This window comes from Ceratotherium simum, chromosome 2, assembly GCF_057802395.1.
Source record: "Ceratotherium simum simum isolate JZ-2026a chromosome 2, ASM5780239v1, whole genome shotgun sequence".
Lineage (NCBI taxonomy): Eukaryota > Metazoa > Chordata > Mammalia > Perissodactyla > Rhinocerotidae > Ceratotherium > Ceratotherium simum.
In genome coordinates, this window is record NC_141901.1 from 34226774 (window position 1) to 34253497 (window position 26724).

Genomic DNA, 26724 nt, shown 5'->3' on the forward strand with positions numbered 1-26724 from the left:
CCCATGTTGGGTTTAGTGCCCTTCCTCTGTGCTTCTAAGCACATTAGCATCTCCTGTCTTAATGAAAGAGTCTGTTTATTTGTTTCTCTCTCCCTGTGGGGTTATTTTTATTTATTTCCCTCATTTTGCAGATGAGGAAGCTTGGGCTCAGAAGGCCTGTGCAGTTCCCCATACAGGATGAGGCAAAAGTACATGCAAAGGCATAGAGGCACAAAAGAGGCTGGTGTGCTGGGGAAAGAGCAAGTGGTTGGTGTGGCTGCAGTACAGGGTGAATGGGCTCCCTATGCCATGATAGGGAGTTTGGACCTTAACCTAGAGGATTAGATTCACTGTCTTAGGAAAAAAGTCATAAATGTGGAACCCAAAGAGTTCCCTCTTTCCGTAAAGTAAAGTTGATATAAGCAACAAACTTGGGGAGGACAGAATGAGAGAGTAAGGCTGAGATCCAAATGGAACCTGCCAGGATCCTTTTTGCTCTCTGACGGAGGACATTTGGGTTCCTTGTTTGGTATCTGGTATGGACATAGTAAGTTTAGGGTCTGAGGCCTGAGTCTGAGCCACAGAACTGATCAGAGAACCAGAGAGAAGCAGCTTCCTCCCCCGGCTTCTCCAGCATCTTATTGCTGTGCTTGATGCTTGGGAATGAGCTCTGCAATTCTCCTTGGGCTAGCTAGCCTTCTGCTTCTCTCAATGCGTGTTGGAAACTCAGACAGAGGCTGGGTGAGGCAAAGCTGTTATTTCTTCAGTGCAGGCTTTCCTGGGAAATCATTAACAGATATTGTAGGGGGTGATCTATGAGAGCTGGGGGGCTTAGAGACAGTGGAGTCTAGAGGGCGTAAACATCAATTCCCTTCCTTCCACCTACAGAAAAATTGTCATGAATGATTTTTGTTCTCACTCATAAGACCTTTTTCTTCCCCATCCCCCACATCCCTAGTTCTAAATGCAGGCAGGTGGCAGGACGGGAAGAAGGATAGCGTGGCTGTTAACAAGGTGTAAATGAAGGCGATACTGCCACACTAACTGTCTTGTGAGTGGCTATTTCACTCTTTTGCTCTCTTAAAAAATGATCAACTTATTTTTTTTATGACTTGTGATCCTTTGATTACTAAGCCTCTGGGCACTGATGCTTGCCACTTCCTGTCTAGATCAGGGCTGGCAGAAAATCAGGGGAACAAAATCAGAAGGGGGAAGGATCCTGGCCACTGGGGTAGAGGGGGGTTAGCATAGAAGGCTTCCTGGGAGGAGAGTTCTGAGAAGTGAGATGAGCCTGCTTTAGAAAGCTGGAAATCAGAGCCACAAAGACCCTTGTAAACTAGAACCCCAGAACTGGATTATAGGAGCCTGGACATACTTTCTCAGGGATCAGAAAGCGTCCACTGAGATCAGTTTATCTGATTCTTCTTTTATCATTTTAAGTTAGCATCTCCTCCAGTAAGACTTATTGATGCCCTCATCTAAGGAATGCTTCCAAATATCCATCCCAGGGCCGGCCCTGTGGCTTGGTGGTTAAGTGCGCGCGCTGCGATGCTGGCGGCGCGGGTTCGGATCCCGGGTGCGCATCGAGGCACCACTTCTCTGTCCATCCTGAGGCCGAGTCCCACATACAGCAACTAGAAGGATGTGCAGCTGTGACATACAACTATCTACTGGGGCTTTGGGGGGCAAAAAATAAATAAAAAATCTTTAAAAAAAAAAAAAAACAAAAAAAAACAAATATCCATCCCAAATACTCAACAGGCTAAAGGACTTAAGAAAACTTTCACATGCTGATCTCTTTCTACTTCCTCACATTCATCTCCTGCCACCTTCTTCCTAAAATACGCCCCCTCCACACACACACACACACACACACACACACCCACACACACATAATTCTCCAACGACTCCCAATTATTGGCAGCTCTGTAAACACACACTTTCACGTCTCCATGCCTTTGCTGCCTCAGCCTACATGCCCTTCCCCTCAATCTTTTTCGCATCTCCACTTGGTGAATTCTTGCTCTGCTTTCAAGATTCAGCTTCCTTCTCTGCATTCCCATAGTGTTTCATAGAGTACTTATCAAATTGCATTGTAATTTATGTGTGTACCTGCCTGCCTCTCTCTCTGTATAATTTTAGTGACTTTGTAATAATAACATGGTGAAGATAATACTAAGGAGAAAATGAGGAAGGATGTTGATGTATTCTGGTTAATCACTCAAAAAGAAATGGGAAATTGGGTTGTGACTGAAGATCTATCATGTAGAAGTAAATGGGAGAGTAGAGTTCTTATCAGTTCTAAGCGTAACAGTGAAGCTTAACTGATGGATCCAATGAGAGCGAGACTTCCTGAGAACAAGTCACACCAACCTGCAGAGAACCAATGGCTGTAGTAGGCAGATGGGAGATTCATGAAAATGGACTTGTAGGGAGCACACCTCTGAAATTGCAATTGAAATGGCCCCTTGTTTTTTTCCTTCAAGTGACAGTCAAGTCTCCACGCAGGGTGGGATACAGATTGTGCACATGTGTGTCTAGGTGTGTTAGTGTTAGAATCGCTCTTAGGGAAGTAAAAAAAACTGCTAAAAAACTGGAATTTAGCAATTTTGAGGATTTGACTTAAACTTTCTTCAAAGAGATTTGTCAGTGCAAATGGTACCGCTTGTTTAATTTATGGCTAAAATGAGCATGGCCTATCTGCTGTTACCAGAGCCCACCAGTTTATCTAGCTACAGTGGGGCAGGAGGCGCATCTGGGCCAGTCTAACAGAACTCTGACCCTTATCACCCGGAATGGGAGGCCCACACGAATACCTTTCCCTCTCTAAAACTATTTAAATAGAACCCAGAACTTTGAGGGTATAAACTCATCAGAAATAGAACTGAAAGTTTTTTTAAAATTAACATTAAATTCATTATGAATAATTACAACTTGACCCTAAAATGTTCCAGAGGGCTCAGTTACCTCAATGACCTTAAGTACCAAAAAATTGCCTGTGCTGAAATATGTGCTGGGTGGGCTTATATGAAAAGCTAAGGATGACTAAATTCACTTCCAAACATGAACCTCTAAGTAGTAAATAACAGGTTTCAACTTCTTACTGAGTCCTGTGAGGGGAAGGAAGAGATCAGAGGGAAGGCCTTGTGGTTACCAACTGCTCAAATATGCTGTGTAAGACTGAGATCATCAACTACCACACTTTATGCGTGCTTCTTTAAAAACCACTGCAAAATAAAGGGATGCAAACAGAGACGGCTTTGAAAGGTCTCCAGGTGATGGGAAGCAGGAGAGACCAGGGATGAATGAGTCTGGAAAGGGGACAGTAGCCCCCTCCCCCCACCTCAGCTCTCCACAGTAGCGGTTTCCGGTGTTCCCGGGCTCGCAGCCAAGTGGGAAGTGAGGGTCTCGAGTGTTTCCCTGTGCTCTGGGAAGGCCTGTGGCTCCTTTAATTCCACGACCACCCGGCTCAGAAGGCCTTTGAGCAGCTGCATTTCTCGGAGCAGAAGGTTCACGTCGGGTTTCAGGGCTCCAGCTGATTGTTCCAAGGAGGTCGGCGGAGCGCAGGCCGGTGGTCCAGCAGTGGGGGCTCTGCCCGCTGGGAACTGCAGCCCCGCTGAGGTGGTGTTCGAGACGGAGGTGACCGATGGGACAGATCTGGACACCGGGGACTTTCTGAAGGAAAGCGGCTTGTTACTGGGCGCCAAGGCAGGGGCCTGTGGGACGGGGGCGGTGGTGGACGCCAAGTCCAGGGGAGAACCTGTGAAAGCAACACACTGAGTACCGCGCGGCTGCAATCCTTAAGGCTCCCACGGCCAGCGGGGGGAAGGAGGGGGCGAGCAGTTGGGTGTGTGGGAGGGAGGCACTGGGCCAGGGAGGGGAGGGAGGAGGGCAGGACTAGGAATGCAGAGGAGGGAAGGGAGCCGAAGGGGTTGAAGAGGGCGGGGACGGTGAAAGGGGAAGGCAGGGGCAGGTGGCAGGAGGAGGAGTGCGGGGAAGACTCGTAGGTGCCCAGAGGCTGAGACAGGGCTGCCCGCCCGGTTGGACGTCCCGGGAGGGCGTGAGGTCACTCACCCCGCCCCGGGAGCTGCAGCCAAGGGCTGCGTTTCCGAACGCTGCGGGTGGCGGTAGCCGCCTCGCACCAGTGCGATTCCAGCTCCTCGACCTCGGGCTCCGGGACCGTGTACTCGGCGCCCCAGTCGAAGCGGCGCACGGCGCGGCTGTACTTGTAGAAGGCGAACTGCAGCGGCGTGTCGCGCTTCTGCGGGTGCAGGCGCGTGTCGCAGCGCACGACCACCCCGCCGCGGGCCTCCACTGGGCCCATCACCCTCAGCACTGGGTCCTGGAACAGCTCTGCGGAGAGGGGGACCCTGTGGCTGGGATGCACGTTTGCCCGGAGCAAAGGTCCCAGGGCACCAGGTCCCGCTTGTCCACGGCCCCGCAACCCCTCTCTCCTTCCGGTTTCCCGCGAGGGCTCCTTGCCACCCAGGGGACCAAGAAGGTGTGGGAGGAGTCTGTGTGGACGCGTGGAGGGAGGAAGGAAAGCCTTCTGAAATGTGGGGTAGGGGGACCGAGTCCATAAGGGACGGGAAAAGATTGGAAGGAGGCAGGACCGGACCAGATGCTTAATGTCACATCCCGGCTGACACCCAGCTCTTCTTCTCCAGCCCAGAAGGGGGTCGCTGCGCCTGCCTCGCGGGACGCACAGGAGCCATTCCCTTGCCCCAGTCCTACAGCGACCCCCTACCACTGCCGCCACCATTCTGGCTGGGGCTGTGGACAGAGCTGCCCCCTATGTGGAGTGCCCACCCGGAGTAAGAAGCCGGGGTGTGTGGCAGGGGGAAGGGACACCCGCCCCCACGCAGGCTGCAGATCGAGTGGCGCCTTCACTGCGGAGGAGAGGAGAAAGTGTCAGTGGTCTAGCAGAGAAATCTGCCATGTGGCAGCTACTTGAATCTCCGCCTCTCCTTTCTCCGCCTGATTCCTGTCCCACAACTTCCCAGCGCTCGTTTGCCTCCCTCCCGGGCCCCACGTGTCCCCCACCTTGCACGGTCACGGCCACCTTGGAGGAGAACATGGGCGCGCTCTCCACTGGGATGCGCATGGTGCCGGAGCACTGGTAGCGCCCGCTGTCGCTGGCGCGCGCCTGCGGCACTGTGTAGTTGGCGCTGGAGTGGAAGTAGCGCACGGCCTGGCCGTCGTGGTAGTAGTGAAGCTTGTAGACCATTTTATCATACCAGCCACGGCAGCGCATGACCAGCGGCTCGCCCTCGAACACCGCAGCATAGGGCACTTGCAGGATCAGCCAGTCTGCGACAGTCACCACAGACAGGCCTGACTCCAAGAGGAAGTTCAGCCCTGGGGGTCTCTCATTCTCCACCTCCCTGCTTCCCCCGTAGAGCTGCTCTCCTTCCCCCCCGCCCCCCCACCAACTCACTCCCCTCTGACTGAGCGGCAGGCACCCCAGGAGCCTCAGAGCAGGGAGCATTAGTTGGTGAGTAGGGAAAGGGGAGGACTGGTCTTTGATTAGGTACCAGGAAGTCAAAGATGCCTGAGACTTGGTTCCCACCTCAAAGAGTAATGCCCATCAGAATGCAGTTTAAACTCGTTAGGATGGCATCAGGGCCTTCCTGACCTGGCCCCCGGTTACCACTCCAGCATCATCTCAGTATTCTCCCCTGCCCCATTTCTCCTTTACCCTCTCCACCCTCCACTCCTAATGCAGACTAAGTGCGGCCATACTGAACCGCTGGGAGAAGTGGCCCTGCTCGGAGCCCAGAGCCTTTGTACCTGCCAGGAAGACTCCCCTTCACCTGTTTTAGTTGAGGTCTGCCTGTCCTGTAGGTCTAGGCTTAGACCTTATCTCCCCCAGGAAATGTCCCTAAGCCCCAGGACAGCCTTAGGTACTTCCCACAGCATTCTGTATTTACCCATCAACGTCATCATCATAGCTAACACATAGCCCTAACATGTGCTAGATGCTATTTTAGGTGTTTTACATTGAAAATGAATTCTGCAAGTAACAGCCACAATTATATGCTACTCTCAGTTCCGCAAACAGTAACCACAGTCTGTCATGGTCAGTATCTTGTCTGTACTCACCATCGATTTCCAAACGAGAAACCAGAGTGTGGATGTGAAGTGTGTATAAGTGCTAATCTGAACACTGAGTGATGATCTTTAAATTCTGAATACAAATTGTGGCCTACCAGGCTAAGATATTATATTCCCTATGAAGTAGCCAATCCTGGGCCCTAATGAAAAATTGTTATTTCTCTTATTCTGTTTTGAAACCCTGTAAGTATCCCCAGGAAGTCAATTTCTTAATTGACCCTCGTGTACACATACGTACATGTCTGTAATAAAATTTTGATTAAGTACTCTGTTCAACTGCTGCTTTTTTCTTTAACAATATGATGTAGTTCATTTATAATCTTCATAACAACCAAAGAGATAGATACTATTATGGTCCCTATTTTATTGATGGGAGGTGCAGAGAGGCACCACAATGTTCAATCAAGAGTAATTCCCCCAGCTGCATGCAGCCTGCCCAGGGACCCTCACTTTTCCTGCTTTGCTCTGCCCTTTCTCTCCCTGCCCTCTGGCAAACTTTTCTGTCCAGTATCCCAGGTCCTCAGAGCCTCTGCTCTTCTGACTAGTCTCATAAACAAACAGAAATGTTTATTTGCCGCCCACAGTGGCAGGAGGGTGAGGGGACCTTTGGGAGCAGACAAGCTTTACTGCATCCCTCGCATAGTGCCATGCAGGCCCCTGCCTGCTCCAGAGACTTGAGATAGCCCCTGGTTCCTGTCCCGATGGGAGTGGCCCAGTGTCCTCTCCCACGGGAGGGCCAGTACTGCCAGAGGGGACAGGTGCTGTCCTTCCCCTCCTCCTCAGACCACTCACCATTGGACACAGAGAGGTGGATGGGGTCACTGACAGGTGCTCCCCTTGTCTGGCATCGATACACCCCTGGTGTCTGCACCTCGATGCTCTTCTTGTGAGAGGGCAGGAGTAGGTGTCCCAAATACCAGAGAGTGCTGATGGGCCGGAGCTCCAGGAGCAGAGGGTGGTACCCATCACACCGCAAGGTTACCCGCTCCCCCTTGAAGATTGTGGTCCAAGGCGGGTGTAGAGACAATATGGGCTTCTCTAGAGTAGCTGGAGGTGTGTGGGAGGGGGCAATGTGGAAAAGAGAATCAAGGTGAGGTGCCCAAAGATGCGTTCCAGGGTTGAGAAATCTCAGAAAACTCCAGCTTCGGGACCCAGCCCACGTTACTAACCCACCTCTCAGGGAGGAGAGGCCGCATTGGGCTACACACTATCAGTGCCTCAGTTAGCACACATTTCTAAGTGCACTCCTTTCTAAGTGCCTACAGGCAAACTGAGTCACAGGGATTGAGGAGGAGTGGGAAAAGGCACTATCCCAGAACAGCCAAGAAGTGGGGAGTACCCAAGCAGGTCACTTAGGGGGGCTGGAGTGGAAGATGTAGGAAACTGGGATCAGGGATGTATAAGACTCACCGGCTTGCCCATTGCTTGGAACTGCAAAACAAGAATTAAAGAAGGAAGAAGAAGGGGAATGTTGGAGATGAGATGGAAGAAAGGGACTCTATTGACCACAAGAAAGACTCAACAGGTCTCAAGACCTGTTTTTCTTCTGCCTTTAGTTTCCTCTGCTCTGAGAACCCGCGTCTTTGCCCCTCCAAAAATAGATAATGAATTGTTTGGAATCGAGGATTGAATATCCCCCCAACACACACACACAGACACTGGCCCACACCCCACACCCAAAGTCCTTATGCTGCTGTTGCCTCATTGAGGACTCACTCAGGAGCAGGAGGGCTGTCAGTGCCCACATGATGGGCTTCCCTGCAGCAGCTGCAGAACGATGGAGATGCACCGGCATGGGATGGGGAAGGAGAGAGAGGTGACCAACGCTGACCACTGAGTACTGAGAGACATTGCTGCTTCTCCCACCCATTCCTAATTCCTGAAGATAGTAGATTGCAGAGAGCAGGAGACAGGCTGGACATGTGTCAACTCTCAGGTGTCCCAAGCACCAGGCATTGTCCCACCTCCACTCCTACAACCACCTCACATCTAAGGCCAGCCCCAACTTCTGTGGTGAAGGCCTGCTGAGCAGAGCTTGTGCCCTCAGCAGCCCAAGAGAACCAAATAGAACCCCAGGCTCTGGCAGGTGACCCTGCCACCCTCAGGCTCCTGTTGACATCCCACTCCCATTTCACCTCCTCCCCACCTTCCAGTCAGCCCTGTAAGCCTCAATTGAGGAGGACACATTTTCATGTCCTCAAGCTCCACCCAGGGTCTTTATTCTGCTCATTCCTTGATAACAGACATTGGTATGAGGCCTTTAGTGAGGCTGACTTTGGGTTTCCTGCACCCAGAGGTACACACAGATCCTCCCACAGATGAGTAGACAGAAAGACATGACTCGCCAACCACCTTCTGTGTCACTGTCTTCCAGTGTCCCAGTCAAGGATAGAAATGTAATGTGTTTCCCCTTCTTTCTTCCTTCCTGAAACCTAAAACCCTCAGAAATTAGAAAACTCTTCTTTCCTATGCACCCCAATGATCTCACCCTATGGCATCTCCACTCACTTATGCCTTCCTTCCTTCTATTCATCCCGGCAAACCTGCCCAACCACACCTCAGTTCTAGGACTCCTTACCTGTCGCAGAGAAGTCACTGCGTCAGTCCCTCAGAATCTTCTCAGACCCGACCTCCTGGCCCTACTTCTTGTGCTTTCCGAGACACATGATCATACCCCGAGCAATGGGGAACCTGAATTCTCATGTAAATACTTAATGAATTTTCCAACCTGATTGTATGTCTCCTTGGATGGTCTCCTGTCCTCACCTGTGGCTGTTCAGTACTGGGGCACCTTCTTCCCTTGGAATTCTGGCAGGAAGGAGATCGACTGTCAGACACTGTCGACTCTCTTTAAGACAGTGTCTTTCCCCCTTGCTTGCTGATGCCCAAAGCTTCACTCTGAGAATTCTCTCATAGTTTCTCTTAATGTGCTAGTCCTCGTTAAAAATGCAAATGCCTCTTAGGGAAATATGATTGGTCATTTAAACTATGCTGGCCACTTCAGATCCTGTTTTGAGAGCAAATTTTGATAAAAGAGAGAGAGTCATATGGGTCTGAAAAGTAGGGAGGTGTTTGATAAGGTGCTCAGGAGCAGCAGAGGGAGAGAAGAAGCGGATACTGAGAACAGAGATCATAAACTGGCTCTTTAGCGGTGCCTGGGCTAGGCAATGCACGCGGGCTCCCCCACACTCGGCCTGACACCTCATCCCGGGCCAGTGTGGGCGTCTTCACATCATCCACAGCTGCCCCAGAGGTCTGGCTTCTGCACCAGGCCCCCACCTCTGCGACAGGAATGTAACACACCCATCAGCTGTCCCCTTAGTCTACACAAGCTGATGCTGTTTTGGCTTCTCACTCAGAACACAGATCTCAGTCACTTCATCAGATTCCACAAGAAACCTGATTACACCCAAAATTCATGAGGTGTACAGTCTTCCCTGAATATCTCTAGAATCACCGATAGAGTTCATATCATACAATGCTCAGAATTTGGCTTGCAGAATCTCCCACCCAACATTTTTTTATTCTAGGCTTTCTTCTGCATTTTCCCCAAGTTGGATCTTTTTCTCCATCCAGGACTTTTCCCTGCAGAATTTCTAATTCTTCACCCCTTTACTATGGAGAGAAATTTAGCAATTATCATTTGTTACCTGAGAAATTCTTTGAAGCCTCTCACAACATAATTTCTGGACAAGATATTCCATCGTCTGATAAGAATTCTCATGAATAAAATGTTTCCAGTGATGATGATGACAATAATAAGATAATACTGCTGTTGCTGATGGTCATGACACCAGCTCACTCTCAGCGAGGGCTGTAGCATGAACGCTATGGCGTGTGGCAGGCACCATACCAAGTGCTTCACAGATACTACTTCACTTAATGCCCTCAAGGGCCCTTTGAGGAAGGATTATTATTATCTCCATTTCACATATGAGGACCCTGAGGTGATAGAACTGGAAATTGAATAGAAGTCTGTCTCTCCAAAATCTGCTCTATGTCTCTCACGCTCATGGCAGACCGTCAGCACCAGTCCTTTCAAGTCCCTTCTCTTGCTTTATTATTTTTCCCCTTCATCTATACTACCGTTATCCTCTCCTCCACATAAGCACCCACTCTACGATGTTTACTGTATGTTCCTATGTACATGCATCTTTTTATCCTTGAGAAATATTTAGTGTTATTAATTTACATAAATAGTATTGTATTCTAGATATTATTTTCTCTTTTAGAACAAAAGCCAGAGTTAAGAGGAATTCGCTCCTTTTTTTTCCCTGCCTCGATGATAGAGCTGGGTCATCTCATTTCATCTTCTCTGGTCATTGGACTGGGGTTTACGCCATTGGCCCCCCTGGTTCTCAGGCCTTTGGACTTGGACTGAATTGTACTTTCCCGGGTCTCCAGCTTGCAAATGGCAGATTGAGGGACTCCTCAGCCTCCGTAATTTTGTGAGCCAATTCCTCATTCTCTCTCTCTCTCTCTCTCTCTCTCTCTCTCAGCCCCTGATGACCACCATTCTACTTTCTGCTTCTATGAGTTTGACTATTTTAGATTTCATACATAAATGAGATCATGCAATATTTGTCTTTCTGTGTCTGGCTTATTTCACTTAGCATAATGTCTTCCAAGTTCACCCATATTGTTGCAAATGGCAGGAATCTTTTTAAAGGCTGAATAACATTTCATTGTGTGTAAGTGTATAATATATATATAATTATCTCACATTTTCTTTGTCCATTCATCTATCGACAGACATTTAGGTTGTTTCCGTATCTCAGCTATTGTGAATAATGCTGCAATGGACGTGGGAGTACAGATGTCTCTTTGAGATATTGATTTCATTTCCTTTGGATATATACCCAGAAGTGAGATTCCTGGTCATAAGGTAGTTCTATTTTTAATTTTTTGAGGAACCTCCATACTATTTTCCATAGTGGCTGCACCAATTTACATTCCCACTAACAGAGCACAAGAGTTCTCTTTTCTCCACAGCCACACCAACACTTGTTATCGTTTGTCTTTTTGATAATAGTCATTCTAACAGGTGTGAGGTGATAGCTCATTGTGATTTTTTTTTTTTTTTGAGGAAGATTGACCCTGGGCTAACATCTGTTGCTAGTCTTCCTCTTTTTCTTTTTTATCCCCAAAGCCCCAGTACATAGTTGTATATCATAGTTGTAGAACTGTAGCTCTTCTATGTGGGACACCGCCTCAGCATGGCTTGATGAGTGGTGAGTGGGTCCATGCCCAGGATCTGAACCCGTGAACCCTGGGCTGCCGAGGCGGAAAGCATGAACTTAACTGCTATGCCGCCAGGCTGGCCCCTCATTGTGGTTTTGATCTGCTTTGCTCCGATGATTAGTGATGTTGATCACCTTTTCATATACCCGTTGGCCATTTGTATGTCTTCTTTGGAGAAATGTCTATTCAGGTCCTTTGCCTATTTTTAAATCAGGTTATTTGTATTTTTTTTTTGCGATTAAGTTGTATGAGTTCGTTATATATATATATAAGGCTGGCTCCCTATATACTTTGGATATCAACTCCTTTTCAGATATTTGGTTTGCAGGTATTTTCTCCCCTTCCATAGGTTGCCTTTTCATTTTGTTGATTGTTTCCTTTGCTGTGCAGAAGATGTTGCTTTTTCTCACAGATGTAATACAAAATAGAGGAACATGTAGTATAATCAACTTAGACTTTTAAAAAGCATCCAATAAAAAACATTAAAATGATTGACCTGAAGTGGAGGTCAATAATTATTTTGTTACACATAAAGAACTCACTTAGGAATGGAAAGATAAATGAGTTCTTCTCTTCAGAAATGCGTAAATAATGAGATTTCTGAGAAATGATCTAAATAAGAACGATCTAATCCAGTAATTCTCAAAGTTTGGTCTGTAGATATCTGGGGGTTCTCACGACCCTTTTGGGGGTCTGCAAAGTCAAAACTATTTTTATAACAATAGTAAGAGGTTATTTGCCTGTCTCGCTAGGTTGACATTTGCAGTGATTTGCAAAGCAGTGGGGGGTAAAACTACTGGCTCCTCAGCACAGTTTAAGGCAGTGGCACCAAACTATTTTTTCACCATCATGCACTCACAGTAAAAAAACAAAAACAGAACAAAAATAAAACCTCGATAAAATAGTAAAAAAAAGTTAATTTTATTAAAATTTGAGCTCAAGTATAAATCTTTTTAATATTCTGTGTGATGAAGTGGAAGCATGCCCTTCTGTTCCTACTGAAATAAGGGCTACCTTCGGGGAAAGCTGTTGTGCAACTGTTTGAGTTCTGAGCAGAACTAGCTGCTCTTTTCACGGAATGTCACTTTTAATTGAAAGAATGACTGGAAAACTATGGTCATTCAGACTTGGGTATTCCGCAGACATTTTCTCAAAAGTGAACAAAGTGATGCTGTCACTTCAAGGAAAATATCTGACAGTAATTATTGCCAATGATAAAATTCAAGCTTTCAAATGAAAATTAGAATTTTGGACAATTTGTATTCATCATCATGAGCTTGACAGCTTCCCAGTAATTAAAGACTTTTCTGATGATATTGGCAATGATATTAAATGTGATTTTTAAAATACTGTATATAATGAAATGGTATCAACGTTTGAAAGATCCGCATAACTTTGTGAACTAATATTTTCAAATGACCAATGCATGGGTAAAAGATTCATTTAAAGTACAGGAAGGACCAATGGATTTTAATGTAACAGGGTAAGAAATGTTTATTGATATGGTTTCAGATTCCATATCGCAACTCATCTTTAAGAAACCACTCCTCGTCGAGTTTTTGTGAAAAATCAAAGAATATCCTTAATTATATGAAAAGGCTCTTAAAATGCTCCTCCCTTTTCCAACAACAAATCTGTATGAGGCCAGATTTTCCTCATAAACTTCAATTGAACGCTCCTGTGAGGGCAGAGATCACGTTATATTCATCTTTATTTTTTCTTCCAGCACCTTGCACAATACTTTGCACATAAATGTCAAATTAAATGAAGGTGCTTCAGTACTGAAGAAAATTAGCTATCTTGTCTGGTCTGATTAAGGCTGGGGAAAATGTGTAAAACATATCTAGTCATGACTTTAAGGTCAACAAACAAACAAAGGTTCACCAAATCCAGCAATACTAAGAGTATTCTGGAGCGGTCTTTGATAGGTTGATATTGTTACTTGAGGATCAATAAAAGGAAAAACAACTCCACATTGTAGGTAACAAACTTGGCTTCTTATTACCTCTAAGCAAAGATAAAGGCAGAAAACATAAAGTAATCTGAAGATGATTTAGAGAAATATATATATTTAAAGGAGGTCTAAATTCCTACTCAGAGAAGGTAAAAAAAAATTACTAATAATTTATACCTACCTATGTGCTCTTCCTCCATGGTCTCCCAGATCAGCCCCTCCGAGGTAACTACTATCCCAACCTTGGTGTTTCCATTTTCATGCCTTTTGTTAAAGGTTTCTCGTATGTCTGTGTGAATGCCTACACAATATATTCCTTTGTTTTACTTGTTTTTTAAGCTTTGTATAGAGGGCATCACACTACACAGTATCTTCTGGGACTTACTTTTTTCACTCACTGTTATATTCCTGATATTCTTTTATGTTGCTACATTTTAGCTATGATTCATTCATTTTTACTGTTGCTTTGTATTCCATTCTACAAAAATAGCACAATTTATCCATTTTTCTGTTGGTGGACAACTGAATTGACTCCAAAGTTTTGCTTTTACAAATAATGTTATTGTGAACATCATTATACCTGTCTTCCAGTGAACATATACTAAAATTTCTCATAGGTATATACACCCAGGCATGGAATTCTGGGTAATAGGGTATGCAAGTATTCAACTTTACAAGACAATGGACATGCTTACTATCTAATGTTTATTTCAGAGACAATATCTAGCGCAGCTGCGTTGGGACCTCTGTGGGTTACAGACTCCTGAACTGTACAGACCAAAAACCAAGTCCAGCACAACAATTCCTCTTCCCCACCCCCTTTCCAACCTCCCCAGGCTAGACACACAGATGGAGACAGGTAAAAGATCCTCCTCCCCTCTCTTTCTGTCTCTCTCATTCTTTCAGCTCTGTTCTTGCCTTCCTCATCCCTGATGATAGGAGATCCTCTCCCTGAAGCTTCCAAGTCCTTGACCCAGGCTGGGTCCCCTGGGCAGAGTCTGGAGATTTTGCTGATGCCAGACATGCCACTTATTCTTTAAGGTCCAGCTTAATTCCCATCTTCATCAAGATGCCTTCCCTTATTATGCTGACCCAACTCAATTCAATTAAACAAATTTACTCAGAGCTTAAATATGCCTCATTAAACTGGACACCAATGAGTCAATGTGGAACACAGAGCTCAAGGAGCTCTCAAAGAGCTCACCATCTACTGAACAGAAAAAGGTAATGAAAAATTCAAATGCAATGTCATGATAGAGGTGCACACAGACACATGGATGAGGAGCACAGAGTTGACACTTATCTCAGCCTGCTGCTTCTGTTTCTTCCTTTTCTGATCTCTGATAGCTTTTATTATCTGTACATGATTTCCTTGTTTAGCATGAGCTTGCAGGATGCATTCGTGAAAATGGTACCATTAGCTGAAATCAACTCCATGTAGAATGGTTATAACATAGTATCTTTGGAGGTACATCCAGCACTGTCCATTGGCAATTGAGCTTCCATTTTTTCAAATCCACCAAAGTCATGACATACCTCTGGTCGTCATTTCTTGCAACTCTCGTTCATACCGTTGTTAATCAATCCTCTCAGGCTGCAGTGATATTTATGGACTTTTACCAATTCCCAATTACCTCCTGATCTTTCACCTGGAAGGTGTTAGGAATCACAATAAAACTTGATTTTAGAGGGCTCTAGGAACCACCATAAAACTCGAATTTTTAACATCCAGCATGATTTTATTCCTTTGTTTCTTTGTGGCATGTTGGAATGATCACATATACACCTTTTGCAAACTTTGTGGGTCAAAACTATGCACAGAATAAATGGCACAATGAAAGAGTACAGTGGATAACATCACACCACATGATTTAGGATAACACGGTAGAATGCTAATTTGCTGAGGTCATTGTAAAATAGTGTGCTAACTCATTGACCAAAGATCACTGTAAAGTCTGTCAGGCTAGCCCTCATTTGCTGAGAATGTCCAAAGCAGTCCAAACACAGAAAAAAGTATTATTATAGTACAAAAATAGATTTATGTGTGTTTTTAAAGAAAAATATTTCAGAGACAAATGAATTAAAACAAATAATTGCTTCTCCAGCAATGTTATGCTCAATCACATATTTCTGAGTCCGGTAGGACCTGTGGGAATTTTTTATATACCCTGCTTTAATTGTTTTTTAGGTAGGGGTGTTATTGCCCCTACATCCCAAAGTCTAAACTCTCTATAAACAGAAACACTGTCTTGTGAGTATACTTAGCATAAACTTGAGCATGTAGCAGAGGCCAACAGAATATCAGCATGTATATTTGCTGAATGAAGCTGGGAGGGGAGAGTAAGCAGAAGAGACAAAGACCCACCCCAGAGTCCAACACCCAGCTTCCATAAGGCTGGGGTTTCTGTCTCGGGACTACTGACATTTTGGGCCAGATAATCTTTTGTTGTGTGGAGCTGTCATGGGTATTACAGGATATTTAGTGGCATCCCTGGCTTCTACTCACTAGTAGCAACCCTTCCCCGCAGTGTGATAACCAAAAATGTCTCCAGACATTGCCAAATGTCCCCTGGGGGTGGGGGATTGCCCCCAGTTGAGACTGCTGCATTAAATCCATCTCATTGCTTCTTTTTCAATCACCAGATTCTGGTCTGGGCAGCAGAAGGCAATTCCTGGTCTAGAGAGGGCCAGGATTATGTTGTCATGTTAAGAGAGAGTACATAATTATAGCTAAACTCCAATTATCACGTTGTACAAATTTATTTATACTCACCTATTTCTGTAACTCTAACAAAACATTGGGCAATTTATAAAACTATTTATGCATATGTATAGGACAGAATGACAAAAAATAGAAAGAGTTGAATTTATTGGGGGTAGTTGCAGATGCATTGTTTACTCATATTTAGCAGGACCCTTTGTGGTCTCAAGCTTTAGGTGGCCAGACAAGTCCCTCAGCTCCATGAGCAGGTGACCAAGGAGAGCTCTCACATCTTGCATTTGTTTGAGAAGAACACCCATCCGGTGATGCAGATGGGGGTCTGGTACCTGCAGAGGAGAGGAGAAGCCTGGATCCTCAGAAGAAGGGGTAGGCAGTGGAGGCAGAGGCTCACGGGGCTCTGTAGGAGTAGGTTCTGGAGCAGCTGATTTCTGAGAAGCTGGATTCAAGGTGGGGGATGCAGCAGAGCTGGAGGGACCTGGATAATGGGATAGGAGGCACATACAAGAGAGAAGTATGACTCTATCCCCACCCTCATATTCCTGGTCAAGCTTTCTTGTTCTCTGAAAGTAGCTGTAGGGCCCAATGGCAGCAGAGACTTGAGAACTCTAGTGTCCCTCCTGGTCCAAATTTGAATCTGAAGCTTGGCTACCTTTGCTTGAAAATCATCAGCAATGAGATGTTATCATTAAAGGGCTATGGATATTAGCTAGTTTCTCCTCTATCAAGGCAGAATCTAATTCCCAGCACATAGATGTGGTAACTGGTCATAGGTCAACCTCTTTATTGTATATGACATTAGTATAATTCCTCATCCTTGTGCCAACCTTCAGCATTTTTAGGACACTCTCTGCTGGCCCCTTAAGTCATCTCTTCTTCAGGATGAGCATCTCCCATCCTTTCCCTTACTTTTCTTATGACGTGGATTCAAGTCCCCTCATTACCTTGGACACCTCTTGTGGCTATATTTCAGGTCAAGTGCAGCCTTTGTAATGGAGGCTCCCAGAATAGAACATAAACTCCAGACTACCTCAACCTCATTCAGATACTATATTCCTACCAATGTCCCAAGTTCATGTAGGGAGTGTAAGGTCTATGGGGCAGCAGCCGTGGAGCTGGCTGACGTCTTGTTTTGGTGAGATATGTACCATGGTGTGAGGGAGAAGTTCCCTATTTGTGCTCTCTTCCAAAACCAGGGACTCTGCCTTATTGTTCCTGCCTCTTCTGTGTCTTTTCTTAACCTGCTTACACTGAACCCCAGCTCATGAGCCCAATCTTCCTATCCCCGCCTTTTCACACACACCAAACAGACAAATACACACTAACTCACCCTGCACCCTGATCTCCAGCTTGGGGCTCTGTTTCCAAACTTGGTTGTCCTCAGTGGCTGCTTCACACCAGTAGGACCCAGAGTGTGCCTCTGAAGCTGTGAGGATCTGGAATTCTGAGGAGAGGCCCCTGCTGCGCACTGTCTTACTGTCCTTGTAGAAGGAGAAGAGGAGACGGGTGGCTGACCTCTGCAGGGGCAGCTTTGTCTGACAGCTCAGGGTCACTGGGCCTCCCTCTTGGGGTTCAGTTGAGGGTGTGGCTCTGAGAGCTGGAGCTGGAAACAGTTCTAGAGAGATAGGTGAGAAAGAAGAGCTCAGCCATCTGACATCAGGGGACCCATGACAGGCAAAGAAATCCAGTCACACTTTCCTTCCCCCTATTTCCATCAGTAATGAGCTGTCTTAGAAAAGTTCCGTTTGAATCTTTCAAGTCCTCTCTCTCCTCAAGTAGACAGGACTAGAAAAGATCCAGAGATGGGCAAATTGGACAATAGTCAGATGTCCAATCTGCGAACATTGGGAAGCATAGATCTGTGGGACAGAGTGGTAGAAAACATGCTGAACTTGGAGTAGGGCTGAATGACTTGAAAAGCAGTGCTGAGATGCTACCTCTCCTGAAGCCTAACTTGGGCATTTGCCAGCAACATGTTCCTGAGGACTTCAGTGATCTTACTATCTCCAGTGAGAGACATTCTTGGTCCCTCTGTCTCTCCCCACCTTCTTCTGCCACAAACACAGCCTCTAGCGCTCACCTTGGACTATGATAGCCACAGAAGATGCCGTTTCTGGGCTCCCAGGACCAGGGCTTCTGAAGACGCCACTGCAGTGGTAGTTCCCGCTGTCTGTCTCTTGTGCCACGGCGATGGAAAATTCCCTGTTAGGTCCAGGGGGACCCAGGGCTGAGCCATCTCGGTAGAAGGTGACCTGGGTCAGTGGCCAGTCTTGCCAAGCCTGGCAGCGCAGAACCAGTGGGTCTCCTTCAAATATGGGCTTGGCTGGACTTTGGAGGATGAGCCAGTCTGTGACCCAAAGCAAGAGCTGAGTGTGACCCACTGCCTTCTTTGGGAGCTCCCCCAGTGCTGCCCACACCAGACCCCCCTAAACTTTCTCTGAGGGTCCAGGTAACTCTTACTCCTGGTTGGGAGTGCGGAACAACTTTGTTAGGGCCTGGGACTGAGGGCACCCTGGCTCCTGTGGGCTGAAGATGGCGAAGAAGGTATCTCATACCATGGCCAGCTTCCTGGGGGCACCTTACTGAGTGGGCTATAGGGCTGAAAGGAGAGGTTTGGGAAATGGGAGAAAGAGCAGGCCTGCACTGGTCAGTCCTTTCTGGGACCTCACCGTAGGACACAATCAGATGGAAGGGTTGACTGAAAGTGTATCCCTTGAGCTGGAAGTCAACTTCTCTTGGGCCTGTCAAGTCTTCATCTGTGTGGCAGCTGCTGTCCTGGCTGCTGACAGGTCTTTCACATTGTAGCGTCTCAAAACTGGCAGCTGAAGAGGGTATGGCCCAAGAAGAACCAGAAAATGATGCTGTGATTTGGAGAAAGAGGACAGGAAATTGCCCTCCACAAGGGTTCCTCCCTCTCCTGGGGGGAATCATCCTTTTTAGAGTGAGAATAAGAAGACATCAAAACCTGTTTTCCAAGAGACCCATATGGGTCTCTCAGAGGGATAGTTTTGACTTGATTTACTGGCTTCCATGTGCTCTCAGTGAATGGACTGTGGTTTGGGGAAGAGGGAAGGGACAGAATGGCAGAATGGTGAACTCACCAGCGTGACATCCAGCTGCTGATGCAGGAAACCAGAGTCCCAAATGATGATGACCCCAGAGCAGGCAGACACAGGATAGGATGGGAAGGGAGATGATCAGATTCTAGCATTCATCAGGTGTTTACCATGTGCCAGACACTTTCACACATTATCCTATTAAATCTTCACAAAATTTCTAGGTATGTGATTTCATTCCCATTTTACAAATCTTAAAGAAACAGGGTTAGAAAAGTCAATTAACTTAGCCAAAGTTTAAAAAGAGAGTAGGGAATGAAGCAAGAAAATCAGTGTTCTTTTTCCTTCACTGTTCACACACGATCTACTTCAGTCCTCAGACCTTCCTTGGGGGATTTCTTCCATATTTTCATTTTCCCAACATTCACTTGGCTCTTCACCTTTGAATATATTATCTACCAAATAGCTTTCAGTACCTAGTTGTGTCTCTCCTCCTTCCTTGCTCTCCCTTTCAGGTCTTCGTTTTTCAATCATCTCTACCTTGAACTTTCCCTGGCAATGTAGAGCCCTTTCTATGTCCTTCTCTCTACCCCTGACCCTCTACTGCTAGTCTGTACTGGTAACTATGGAACAATTCTTTCTTTACTTCCGAGTTGAAACAGAGTTACGGATTTCTCACCACATTTCCTCAACATATCTCTTGGCTCCATGGTTGACCCAGGCAAGGTAAATTCCATTTCTTCTATCTCCATAACTGCTTCTTGTCCCTCTTAATCCTTCTCCCCCTCTTCCAGGCCCATGGCCATTCACGTGCACGCAATCTTTCACTCTGTCCTTTCTTGTCCCACTTGCCTTTGTTTCCACTCTCATTGGCCCAATACTCTTCTTTGACCTTGTAACTTCCCTTAGCAAGGCCCCTCTCTACCTCCTAATTCTCATTACGTCAGAACCAGGTGCTTTCTTTAGATCCTCTCTCAACTCCCTTCACCACTCTGCTACCCCTTTTCACTTCCTCCCCTGTCACTCAACTGGATTCAGCCTCCTCACCTTTTTGAAAATAAAATCTTATTGGGCTACCAGGCACTTTCACTCAATAAACTATGTGGTAGGTATTATTATTCTCATTTTATGAATAATAAAACTGAATTCAGAGATATAAAAAGTGATTTTTCTTAAGTTTCATAGAGGTGGTAAATAAAAGAAGAGGGGCTTGAACCAGAGTGTCTGAGTTACGTCATGTCTAGAGTTTTTGCCATAATACCATTGCTGTATCTCAATACAGTCACCCAGTCCTGTTTGAGTTCAATAAAACAATTCAACAAAATTATTGTGCAGGGACACTGCAGGTGCTGGGAATTCGAAGATACATAAGACAAGGTTAAAAAAACAAAAACAAAAAGGCATTGTCCTTGTCTACAAATAACTTTCAGTTTAGTGGATGACGCAGGCATATGAAGAGATTGTTTCAGCATTAGGAGGAAAGTAATAAGAAAGAGGTGTCGCAAGCAGCCATCAGAGCAGAGAGGAGGGTTCAAGGAAGATTTCCTAAGCTGAGTTTTTAGGGATGCCTAGAAGTTTGTAAGTGAGAGGGGAGTAGCGGACAATGGGGAAAGCTCATTTCAGGGAGAGGTAGCAGTAGAAGCAAAGCTTTGGAGACAGGTGAGAATCTGGTGTGTGAATGTGCGAATATAAGCTTGTTGGGATTTATTAGAGCATAAATTGCATGGCTCAAAGGGTGAGAGTAGAGGCTGAAGAGGTTAAATAAAGGCCAGGTTAGAGTGTGCCTTGTGTGCCATCATAAGGAGCTTGGGCTGGCAGACCTGAATTTTAGAAATTACTCTGGCTGCAGAGTGCAGAATTCATTTCAAGGGCATAAGACTGAGACAGGGAGATTAGTTAGAAAGTTATTGGACTAGCCCAAGTCAGAAATGATGAGGTCTTGTCCTAGGATACTATTAGCTATGTTTCAAGGAAGGGACTGTCTCTAAGAGGAATTTAGAAGGTAGATTTTGCCAAACTTTCTGATTCGTAATATGCAGAGGATGGAGAGGGAAGAGTCTAGGTTGTCTCCCAAGTTTCTGGCCTAGATGTCTGGGTGGATGCCATTAACTGAGATCAGAAATAGTAAAAGATGAAATTAGGAGAGGTAGAGGCCAAGAGGACAGATGAGTTCAGCTCTGGTCATATTGTGCTGAGATACTTGTAGGTAGATATGTCTTGTGCAAACCTTGATATTTGAGTGTGAAACTCAAAAGAATAATTAGGGTTGGAGATATGATTTAGAACTCTTAATTATACAGTTGTAGTGGGAAAATTATACAGACAAATAAGCTCACTAAGACGATTGTGTAAAGAAGGAAGAGTAGGGAGACAAGGATTCAATTGTAGAAAATACCAGTCTTTAAGGGAAAGATAAGAGAAACCACCAAAGGGACAAAGGCAGGTAGATGGAATACAAGGAGAAAATGGTGCATGGAAGCCAGAGTAGAGAATGCCAAGAAAGAATAAGTGATCAACAGTGCCTAATGCAGCAGAGAAGTCCAGCAGGTTAAGAATTAAAGAGTGTGAAATGGCCCACTCAATACAGAGGTCATTGCATCCTGAGCAAAATTGATTCTGATGGAAGCCAGAGTGTGAGCATTGAGGAGTGAGTGAAAAGTGAGGAAGTGGCGATAGCAAGTACAGAATTCTTTTTCAAGAAATTTATCTGAGAAAAGGAAGAAAAGAGTTGAGATTTTAGCTAGTGAGGGCGTCATAGTCAAGGGGACTTTTAGGATGGAAAAGTCTTGAAGGTTTTTATATTCGGAAAGATCCATTCAATCCTGCACACCAAACTTCCTAATATCTATCCTTCATATCCCACCTGCACACTGCTTCTTTAGAGGGCAGAAGTTAGTCTGCGTTTCTTTCGTTTGGGTCTCTTCCCACAGTCAGGCATATCTCCATTTCCACACATCCAAACATTTCACTTACCCAGTAGTATCTGAGCTGTCCAGAGCATAGTAAGAGAGAAGTAGAAGGCCCCAGCCATGAGGACACAGCTCAGCTTCATGGTGACGGTGTTTAAGTGTCCTGCAGCTTCTAACACACTGATTTTGCTCAATATGAAACCTCTCAAATTAGAAAAGAGGAAGTAAATCTAACTGTCTCGTCCCCTTGCATCTGGGGCCTATTTTCAACTTTGTGACTGGCTTTCATCATTCAGATTGGCTAGGTTGGCATCAGCATCTTCTGCATCCTTAGGGTTGTGGATGGAACGATAGTGCTCTAATTATTCCAGAAGTCCCCCATAGAGCTCAGAGACCTTTGAAAGCATGTAATTGTCTGATATCCCACTGGCCTTCACAAACACTCTGGGAAAGGTCAGTGCAACAATCTTCCACTTCACTGGCGAAACAACTGGGGACAAGAGGCAGGAAATTGCTTGAAGGCTACAGGGAAAATCACTGGGAGAGCAATGATGAGAATTCAAGTATCTTGCCCTATCCTCACCCAAGCCTTACGTGTTTCTGGTGACCAGACCGGAGCAACACAGGAAGGGGAAGAAGATTGGTAACGGCACCAAATCAGATATTAGATTAGTCCCTTATGATCTCCTACCATCCAAAGCCCACACAAATTTGTACACAAATTTCTCTGGACTCATGTTTCAGCTCTCTGTTTCTGCACCATGACTAAGTCTATTCAGTCTCAGTGGAAATCTGAGTACAAGGCAGAGAGAGTCCCCTGGGAAAGAGCAGAGGAAAAAAGAAAATCGATTTCCAGAGGACCCAGCAGTAAGCCCGGAGCTCAGGCTCATGGCCAAAGCTCAAGCCACTGATCCTGAGGAAATTAGAGACAAGAGGCATTCGATAGCCTGAGAAACCTGAGGAGACTCAGGAATAGGGCCAATATGGAGGCTATAGCACCTCTCTTCAGCTCCAGTTAGCCTTATGGGAACCATTGTCCCTGCCTCTAAATGTTTGCTATTTGATTGAGGCCTCCTCAATGGCAGGGCCCATACTTCTTTTCATGAGAGTCACACTCCTCTCCCCTCCATTATAACAGCCACCAGGCCTTCAGTTAGTTATTTGAAGATGAAATGAGCCATCAGAAATAGGAGAAGGCAGTCCTGCTTGAAGGCAGAGGGAGGGCCGGCATGACCCTTCAGCTGTGCAAAAACCACAGATCAGAACAGACATATTAGCAGCATGAGCATGAGAGAGCGGATATTTCTCAATCTAAAATAAGCATTCAGAATAATTTTCCATTATCTGAGAGGCATGTTTCTGTGCAGGTGGCCCCAAGGAATCCAGGGGGGTTGACTATGGGTGTGGGGTAAGCAGTGAGGCAGGAAGCTGTGCAGCTGATGTGATATAAAAGACCCAGCAGCCTCAGAAGAGGAAGAAAAGTCTAGGCCAGCCCTAATGAAAATTAAGAAAATGAAATGTTTTTAGATGGACCTCTACCCCTAACACACCCTAAAACAGAATCTCAGGATTAGACAGGTTTTTAAGGGGCTTCTAAAGTAACCACAAAAATCTTTCCCTTCTCATGCCATCCCTTCTCCTTAACTGCCTTTACCGTCCTGTCATACCAGGATAGAGACCCTCCTCTATACCATCTGCATCAACTCTCATAGGACCCCACTTTCAATATGGAAAGCAAGACGGCCTCTGAAGATCTACGGTGAAGCTACCATATTCTTTACACTTAAATTCCTACTAAGCCTCTGGAAGATTTTACTCACTTGAAGCCTGATCAATGAACAATAGTTTCACTGAGAAAAAAGCAACATTGGGCCTGCTATGTACTTATGGAGACTAAGATTCAGTTCATTGAGTTAGTTCTGCCATCAAGATCATCCCAGAATTCTCACAGGGAGATGGAGCACGTCCCTGCGCTCATCCCATCCCAATACCAGTTAGGCCTTTGATGTCAACCCCAACTGCTCCTGGCTTGTCACTAGTCGGCTGATGCCTATTTTTTCTTTATTTTTAATTGAGTAGATAAAAAATATTTATTAAAAATGTGAAAGTATAAAGAATAATGGTGCAATGTGCACTTTTGTACCCTCACCCAGCTAAAAAAATAGGGTATTACCATTATCCTTGAAGTACTGTGTAGGTTCCTTCTAATTACATCCTCTTCTTTCCCCATGATAATCAACCAAAATCCTGATCTTGTATTTATCACTTCCTTTATTTTATAGTTGTAACAATTTTGTGCTTTTGAATTTTTAATAAATGAAATCATATTGTATTTATTGTTCTGAGAATTGCTTTCTTTTTTTCCTGTGAATTTCTTTTTTAGCCTTATGCTGGGCTTGGACAGCAGATTCTTAATTCCTTTTCTGCCACTCGTCAGGTCAAATGTGTTTGTGTGTTTAATGTTTAAAGACTGTTTTTTAAGAATAGTTGAGGTGAAGACACAGAGAGTTTCCATATGCCTCCTGCCCTCACACATTTGTAGCCTCCCCCATTATCAACATCCCCCACCATAGTGGTACATTTGTTACAATTGATGAACCTACATTGACACATCATTATCACCCAAAGTTTATAGTTTATATTAGGGTTCACTCTTGGTGTTGTACATTCTGTGGGTTTGGACAAACGCATAATGACATGTATCCATCATTATAGTATCATACAGAGTATTTTCATTGCCCTAAAAACCCTCTGTTGTCTGTATATTCATCCCAACCCTTGGCAACCACAGATCTTTTTATTGTCTTCATAGTTTTGCCTTTTCCAGAATGTCATATAGTTGGAATCATACAGTGTGTAGCCTTTTCAGATTGGCTTCTTTCACTTAGCAATTGGTATTTAGGGTTTCTCCATGTCTTTTCGTGGCTTGATAGCTCATTTCTTTTTTTTTTTTTTTATTATCATTATTTTTTATTTATTTTTTCCCCCAAAGCCCCAGTAGATAGTTGTATGTCATAGTTGCACATCCTTCTAGTTGCTGTATGTGGGACGCGGCCTCAGCATGGCCGGAGAAGTGGTGCGTCGGTGTGCGCCCGGGATCCAAACCCAGGCCGCCAGCAGCAGAGCACACGCACTTAACCGCTAAGCCACGGGGCCAGCCCTCATTTCTTTTTAACTCTGAATAATATTCCATTGTCTAGATGTACCACAGTTTATTTAGCCATTCGCCTGCTGAAGGATGTCTTGGTTGCTTCCAAGTTTTGGCAATTATCAATAAAGCTGCTATAAACATTGTATGCAGGTTTTTGTTTGGACGTAGTTTTCAACTCCTTTAGGTAAATACTAAGGAGTGCATTTGCTGGATTGTGTGGTAAGTGTATGTTTAGTTTTGTAAGAAACCACCAAACTGTTTTCCAAAATGGCTGTATTATTTTGCATTCCCACCAGCAATGAATGAGAGTTCCTGTTGCTCTACATCCTCACCAGCATTTGGTGTTGTCAGTGGTCCAGATTTTGGTCGTTCTAATAGGCGTTTAGTAGTAGACTTGCATTTTTTCCCCAAACTCAATGGTATGTTCCTGAGATTCAAACAAATGTTCTATGTAGGTATAGTTAATTAATTTTCACTACTGTGAAGTATTCCATCATGTGATTATGCCATAATTATTCTACTGACAATGGACATGTGAGTTATTTTCAGGTTTCTGCCATTAAAAATTGTGCATCTATACTCTTACGTAACTTGTAGGTATAAGAGTGTCTCTAAGACACATATATGAATGGAATTTTCTTTTTTTTTAAATAATTTTTATTTATTTATTTATTTCCCCCAAAGCCCCAGTAGATAGTTGTATGTCATAGCTGCATATCCTTCTAGTTGCTGTACATGGGACGCGGCCTCAACATGGCCGGAGAAGTGGTGCGTCCGTGCGTGCCGGGGATCCGAAACTGGGCCACCAGCAGCGGAGCGTGCGCACTTAACCGCTAAGCCACGGGGCCGGCCCTGGAATTTTCTTATTGACTTTTAAAGGTCTGTATACATTCTAAACAAATTCTTTGTCAATTATATGTGTTGCAAGTATTTTTCAATTTGTGGCTTGTCATTTCACTTTCTTTATATGATTTTTAAGTTCACTTTATTAAGATATAATGACATACATAAAGGGCACATATTTAAATTTTAAAATTTGATTAATTTTGACAAAAGTATGTACCTGTGAAACCATAACCATAGTTAAGATAATAAACAGATGAATTACTCTTGAAAATTCACTTGTGCCCCTTTGTAATGCTTTCTTCCTGAGCCACCTTCCCCAGGCCATCAAAAATCTGTTTTATGTCACTGTTATTTAGATCACATTTTCTAAAATTTTACGTAAATAGAATCATAAAGCATGTGCTCTTTTTCGTCTGACTTCTTTCACTCAGCATAATTATTTTCAGATTCATCCGTGTTGTATCTATCAATAGTTTTTTCTGTTCTATGGCAGAGTAATATTCCATTGCGTGGCTATAACACGTATTGTTTATCCATTCACTGTTGATTGACATCTGGGTTGGTTCCAGTTATGACTACCACAAATAAAACTACTATGAACATTCATGTACAAGTTGCTGCATGGACATAGGCTTTCATTTCTTTTTATTTATTTATTTATATTGAGATATAATTGACATAACTTTATTGGTTTCAAGTGTACAACATAATGACTCAATATTTGTATACATTGCAGAATGATGGCAACAATAAGT

General features: G+C 44.8%; 2 protein-coding genes across 8 annotated transcripts; both read right to left on the bottom strand.

Moving 5' to 3' along the window:
- Nucleotides 1-3323: 3323 nt before the first annotated feature.
- Nucleotides 3324-7963, bottom strand: FCRLB (Fc receptor like B). 3 transcript variants are annotated; one of them, XM_087418677.1, is made up of 6 exons: nucleotides 7810-7963; nucleotides 7504-7524; nucleotides 6886-7140; nucleotides 5023-5289; nucleotides 4054-4332; nucleotides 3324-3739 (listed from the first exon to the last, which is right to left on the bottom strand). In XM_087418677.1, exons 1-6 carry the CDS (start codon nucleotides 7961-7963, stop codon nucleotides 3324-3326), a joined length of 1392 nt encoding a protein of 463 aa, XP_087274803.1. The 3 variants fall into 3 exon arrangements, with proteins under 3 accessions (XP_087274803.1, XP_087274813.1, XP_087274821.1); XM_087418687.1 differs by having other exon boundaries at nucleotides 3423-3739; nucleotides 4054-4199; nucleotides 7810-7840; XM_087418695.1 differs by lacking the exon at nucleotides 7504-7524 and having other exon boundaries at nucleotides 3423-3739; nucleotides 4054-4199; nucleotides 7810-7840.
- Nucleotides 7964-12348: 4385 nt separating this feature from the next.
- FCRLA (Fc receptor like A) lies at nucleotides 12349-22163 on the bottom strand. 5 transcript variants are annotated; one of them, XM_087440234.1, is made up of 7 exons: nucleotides 22037-22142; nucleotides 19109-19126; nucleotides 18677-18868; nucleotides 18088-18354; nucleotides 17338-17622; nucleotides 16337-16485; nucleotides 12349-14937 (listed from the first exon to the last, which is right to left on the bottom strand). In XM_087440234.1, the coding sequence occupies exons 1-7, from the start codon at nucleotides 22113-22115 to the stop codon at nucleotides 14905-14907; spliced, it is 1023 nt and encodes a 340-aa protein (XP_087296360.1). In that variant the 5' UTR covers nucleotides 22116-22142; the 3' UTR covers nucleotides 12349-14904. The 5 variants fall into 5 exon arrangements, with proteins under 5 accessions (XP_087296360.1, XP_004425213.1, XP_087296363.1 ...); XM_004425156.3 differs by lacking the exon at nucleotides 12349-14937 and having other exon boundaries at nucleotides 14971-16485; nucleotides 18677-18829; nucleotides 22037-22163; XM_087440237.1 differs by lacking the exon at nucleotides 12349-14937 and having other exon boundaries at nucleotides 14971-16485; nucleotides 22037-22163.
- Between the last annotated feature and the right edge of the window lie 4561 nt (nucleotides 22164-26724).